The sequence below is a fragment of the Pleuronectes platessa genome, chromosome 11 (genome assembly GCF_947347685.1).
Source record: "Pleuronectes platessa chromosome 11, fPlePla1.1, whole genome shotgun sequence".
NCBI classification, from domain to species: Eukaryota; Metazoa; Chordata; class Actinopteri; order Pleuronectiformes; family Pleuronectidae; genus Pleuronectes; species Pleuronectes platessa.
Window position 1 is genome coordinate 5,734,799 of NC_070636.1, and position 5,864 is coordinate 5,740,662.

At 50.6% G+C, this 5,864-nt stretch overlaps 1 protein-coding gene across 1 annotated transcript in view; it reads right to left on the reverse strand.

Annotated features, from left to right (window-relative positions):
• Positions 1-2,738: 2,738 nt before the first annotated feature.
• The window catches only part of LOC128451028 (uncharacterized), a 9,262-nt gene continuing 6,136 nt past the window's right edge, over positions 2,739-5,864 (reverse strand). The window contains exons 6-7 of the mRNA XM_053434801.1: positions 4,116-4,946; positions 2,739-3,689 (exon numbers count right to left, since the gene is read on the reverse strand). Coding sequence (XP_053290776.1) covers positions 2,739-3,689; positions 4,116-4,946 — 1,782 coding nt within the window. The remainder of the gene's footprint in view (positions 3,690-4,115; positions 4,947-5,864) is intronic.

Sequence of the window (5,864 nt, forward strand, 5' to 3'; positions counted from 1 at the left end):
ATGCCGAAACAAACACACAAACGTGCACACAGATAAAAAGAAATGGACAAAACTGACATATCGGAGTATAAAAGATGAACTCACGACATCCTGGCTGTGCACTACTTTCTCACACACACACAAACCCCAGTTAGTATCTGCACAATGAAGCCACATTAACCTACATGAATCATGCTCTAATTTATATCTGAATCAAGAAAAAAGATTATTATTAAAAGAAAAAAGCCTGTGCATGGACTCAGACACACAATTCGACATTTGTTTCCACACACAATCGCACAAACACACATGCGGTGCTTGCTGCAGCCCTGCAGGTCATTTGGGATTGACCAACATTCTGGCAGATTTCATTATGGAAATCCGACACTAGTCCACTGCAGGAAAGGAGTGAATGTTGCACTGCCAGTGTGCATGTGTTGCATCCATCTGGCGTGTGTGTGTGTCTGCGCTTGTGCGAGTTAGTGTGTTGGCATGTAGATGTGTTCACTACAGTATGAATAAGCATGAAAACAGAGGAATCAATGGAGAGGATCCTTTTCACCAGAGTGGGGGTAAGAGCTGCTGCAGTAACACAACATGAAACCTGAGTTAAGAAGTCTTTTTTATTCAATGAGGATATTAATATTACACATCAACCACAGATAGAAAACACGAGCCCATAAAAAGGACTGCAGGATAATAATAATTATAATAATAATAATCGTATTAATAATATTAGGTAATATCAAGTATCTTTACAGTTAAAAGGGGGAAAACCAGGACGATAATCACCAGCACTGCCTGTGGACGGTAACGGTGCAGACTCGAAGCACAGAAGTTATTCATTTAGAAAAAATACACACACACACACTCGTACACACACACATGCAGCACAAACTGACAAGCAACGTTATCTACCTGCTCCTCGTCCGAGGGGCTCCACTACAAAACACAACTTGTTCCACTGAGCGCAGCCTCTGCTCAGCACGACTTTACAAAACGGCTCACATCTTCCAGAGGTTGTGGTACATGGGGGGGGGGGGGGGGGGGGGGGGGGGGGATTCTTCACTTGTGTGTGTTTGTGAGTCGGCAATTAACATTTTTAAAAGTACGATTTAAAATAAAGCACTTGTCATTGGATGGAATGTCTTCTGAAATAAGAATACAAAACTTGAATGTATAAAATGAGGGAGGGGTAACAATATCAGATGATGACTTTATACAACATGGTATAAATACACACAAGAGGCAGAGGTGAGCGAGAAGAACACACACTTCATTTCAACGTGTAGTTATCGGCTCAGAGTGGATTTCATATATATATATTTATATATATATATATGCAAATACTGATTATTTGCAGTAGCTTATAAGTTATGAAGTAATAGATACATTTTGCTTTTAATCCGTAAACGTCACATCTTTTTAAACACGTTTGAGAAGCTAAATTCTGTAAATGTTGCCATTTCGTTTTCTGAAATCTCACAGATTTTTTTTTTACAGTTTTTTGGTTTAAAATCCATTGTTGACTTTTTGAACAGCAGCTGATGAAACAGTCTCCACCTGCTCGGTTGTGTTGTCGCTTTCAGCTGTGTCGCGTCTTTGAAACGCCCACAGATCCATGACAACTGAGATAATTGCATCTGCTGGTGAAAACCTTGAGGCGCAGCTGAAAGCTCCAAAGTAAACCTGCAGGTGGGCCTCGAATTGAGATCTTTTATTTTTTAAACAGTCTTTTGTTAAATATGTTTGGAATTGATCTCACGACACAAAATGAGAGCCACAAGTCTTGGTATCATTTTTCTAATAAGGCAAATTTGATCCCGGTCGGCAGGCGGGTGGATATTCCAAACATCTCCATTCCTGCCCGACCAAACTAAAGCGCTGCACCGGGGTCAGCGGAGTTTCCAAACTTCTCCATTTTAGCGTCTGTAGTGTGGACGCCAGGCGAGTATATGTGTAACAAGCCGGCTCTTTCTAGTGAATGGATTTGATTTCAAACGAATATAAAGGTTCCCATTTGGGCGTGTTTATTCAGAGAGGGTGTTATTTATTTCTCTTGAACCTGCACTTGAACCTGTCATCTTTGCATTCTTCCCTTTTTCATATTATCTCGTGGGTGTTTTGAAGAATGCGATTTCCGGCTGGTACAAGGGTGAATTCTCTGTGTATCCTCAGACAGCTGCACTAGTTTAAGGAGGGCTGGTATTGCCTGTAGTTGTTTTGTTTTCTCAGTCTTATCCCCCCTCTCAGGGGAAACTCGATTTAGCGTATCCCTGACTGTTCATTGTGATATCTCTCTCTCTCTCAGCTGCAGCCTCTTCCCTCCTCTGCTTTGAACGGGACTGAAAACAGCGTGGAGGATTGTGTGTGCGCTGAAACCAGAGGTGAACTGGGGATTTTGATGCTCTAGCCCCCTTGACGCCCCCTTGACGCCCCCTTCTTTTCCCAGTCGGGGCTGTTGAGCCGGCGCTGTGGGGCAGTAAGAGCAAGCGGGGGGGGGGAAAGCAGATCCCCTGCTGAGTGTGTGAGCTGCCAGACCCCCCCCCCAGAGTCGTCCACCCCTGCTGTCTCTTCATTTCCAGCATTTAGAGCCAAGCTGCCGCTCTGGATTCAGAGTCTCTTAACCTTTTTTGTCATTTTTTCCCAAAGTCACTCCGTCCACCTGCCACAACCTACAATGTTCACTGTCTCTGTCAGATGAGTCTTCTGAAGTACAATCATTTATATGGCAAAGGGGTCCAGCGGTTCCCCCGTCATTATAACATCCTCTCGTTCTGCATAGCCTTGTAATAGTGCTCCTGCTCCGCGTGGCTGCGGGCGGAGGGCCGGCGGGGCAGCGTGGAGGAGCGGGACAGTGACTGGCTGTGAGCCTCCATCAGTAAATCGGGGTGGGGAGGAGGGGGGAGCATGCTGGAGCAGGACGGGTGAGGAGGCGGCAGCATCGAGGCGGAGGGTTGGGGAGGTGGGGGCATCGGACAGATCGACGGGTGAGGAGGCGGGGGCATGGGAGAGGAAGACGGGTGAGGAGGTGGGGGCATGTGATAGGACGACGGGAGGGGTGGCGGGGACATCTGAGAGGACGGGTGAGGAGGTGGTGGCATGTGAGAGGAGGCAGGGTGAGGGAGCGGAGGAGGCAGAGGAGAGGAGCTCGGGTGAGGAGGGGGAGGCAGCGGGGAGGACGACGAGTGAGGGGGCGGCGGCGGCAGAGGGGACGAGCACAGCTGAGGCGGGGGAGGCAGGGGGGAGGTGGAGGTGGGGAGAGGAGGGGGAGGCAGCTCCGGCCCTCCCTCGGCACTGCCGCTGGCCGAGGAGGAGCCGAGCGAGTCCGTCTTCATGGGGAGCGTCCGGTAGTCCCGGTAGTGGTTGATATTGTCCTGCCGCTGCAGAGACATGCGGTGCTTGTCCCCCGCCGTGTCAGCCGCCAACATGTTCCCACTGATGGTGTTTCTCCACTCCCACGGCTTCCCATTGGCTGCCGACACGCGCACCACCGGGTGGTGAGGGGCGTGGGCGTCGATGGTGACGATGCTCCCGCTCCCGGCGATGCTTCCCGGGTTGCTTCCGGAGCAGCTGTCCCGATCCGAGGGGATCCGGTAGTAAGGCGACTCGGAGCAGTTGGAGCCGCCGCCGGAGGAGGAGCCGCCCTCTGACGTCTTGGCGGACGACGTGATTGGTCCGTGAGTCTGCGGCTTGGACATCGCTATCACCTGCAGGACAGAAGAACCTCATCAGTCTGCGTAAAGATCAACTCAATGAAATCTGCAAATTATCGATATCAACTCAAGTGTTCAGGGACTTTTTATTACATTTAACGCTTTAAAGTGTAATATACTAAATATCCCTCAAGGGCCTTTTAATAAGATTTAACTCTGACTATAATTAGCATTTGAACCCTTGTCACAGAGTTTTACATCAGAAACTAATCAGGTAAATTGCCTCGACCCGTGTTGTTCAGTGTTGACTTCAACTGAATGAATCAGAGACGTGTCGTTTTGAGTGTGGCAGCAAATCTCCTCTCAAAACTATAATTTTTCAGAAGTGGCTCCATTCCAGCTGAATTTTAAGTATGAAAAATGACTAATGAGGTTGTAATGATGTTCATGCCTCCATGTTCTGAGCCCCCCCACCCTCACCTGAGTGACTCGGTGCTGACTCGGCGGCTGGTTGGGCTGCATGCTGGGAACACGGGGAGTGGACACGGCGATGGGCCCCGGTCCCGGCTCCTTCACCGACCCCCCCTCCGTGAGGGACAACCACTTGGCCCGGGTCTTGGCGCTCTTGGGCGACACGGGCGGCGGACGAGAGGCCTCCTCAGGGATGTGAACCAGTGGGGGGGACACCACCATCCTGGCTCCCGTCGGTGTGGCCAGCCCCTTGTTGGCCTGCACCGTGGGATAAAGAGAGGAGGGCATCCCCATGTCTCCTCCGTCTCCTGCCGTCGCTCCTCCCTCGTCTCCTCCATCCCGCTCGTCCTCCTCCTCCTCGTCTCGGGAGCTCTGGCTGCGGATCTCCATCGAGCGCTGCTTCCACTCCGACACCAGCTGCCGGGACTTCTGGGGGTCGAAGGGCACGTGGAAGGTCATGTGGCGCTGCGTGGTAACCGGCTCGTCGGAGGGGGAGATGGGGCTGTTGCCATTTGCCACCCGGGGCAGTGTGTTGCTGAAAGTCACCATGGTTTCCTTGCCCATGGGACCCCGGGTTGCCAGGAGCTCCACATCGGCGCTCGCTCGCTTGAGGGAGGCCAGGGAAGCCTTCTCCCTCCTCACCTTACTGCGGGCCCCGGATCCCAGCCCCGCCCCCAGCTCCTCCCGGCTCTCCGACACCCGGGGAGTCTTCCTGTACAGGGAGTCGTGACTCCTCTGGCTCAGCACCCTCAGGCTGTCCTTCTGCAGGGCCGGGGCCAGCCTCTGCAGGGCCGGAGAATCTTCATCCGACGCTTTAAAGTTTCCCACCGCGTACACCGCCTGACAGAGGACCGGGGGACAGAGGACAGAGGACAGAGGACAGGGGGACAGGAAGGAGACATCAACGAGGACATATCAGCACTCAGCATGTTAAATTAAGAATGAAGCATGAAAACGTATTTCCTTTAATCTTTGTGAAGGGGGGGAAAAAAGTCGGATATTCTTATTAGCAGGGAGTAAGTGCATGAGTAGGCATCTCTCTCCCTCCCTCCACTTGTTTAGTCTGAGCTCAGCATGAATCACTCTCTTCCCCCTCTCTCTCTCTTAGAATACATCCTTTAATGACATGAAGTAAAAAAAAGCAAAAGAGGGAAAGAGGGAGAGGAGGAGGAGGGCGAGCGTGGAAAATGGCAACGACAAGTTTTCTCAAACCCAAGTGTGAAATTGATGCGGAGAATTCTTATCGGAATATTCATTCTCTCTCTCTCTCTCTCTCTCTCTCTCTCTCTCTCTCTCTCTCTTCCCCTGCTTTAATAGAAAAAAGGCTATATATAACTTGCCAAAAAAAAAAAAAGTGCTGAGAGAAAAGAAAGTGAAGCCACACAGAGAGGAGAGGTGACGAGAGAGAGAGAGAGAGAGATCTGCGTTTGTTAGCACATGGTGTGACAGTGTGAGATCACAACAATGGAACGATTCAGTCACAGCAAAACGACATTAAATAAAATCTATTTGCGTGTGTGGTGTGATTCCCACCACGCTCCACGCTGACTGTTAACTTCTCCCCCAGGGACTAAACTAACAAACTGCTAAACGCACACGAGCTGATGCAACCACAGCCTGATATCTAATCCAACCCCGATTTCACTTGTTCACACGTCTCACCGCGACTCACAGGATCATTAACGGGGTAACTATCGTGAAACCAGCCTGTCGTGATTCCTGTCTGATGTGATACACTCTCGCGTGCACCCCCGTTAG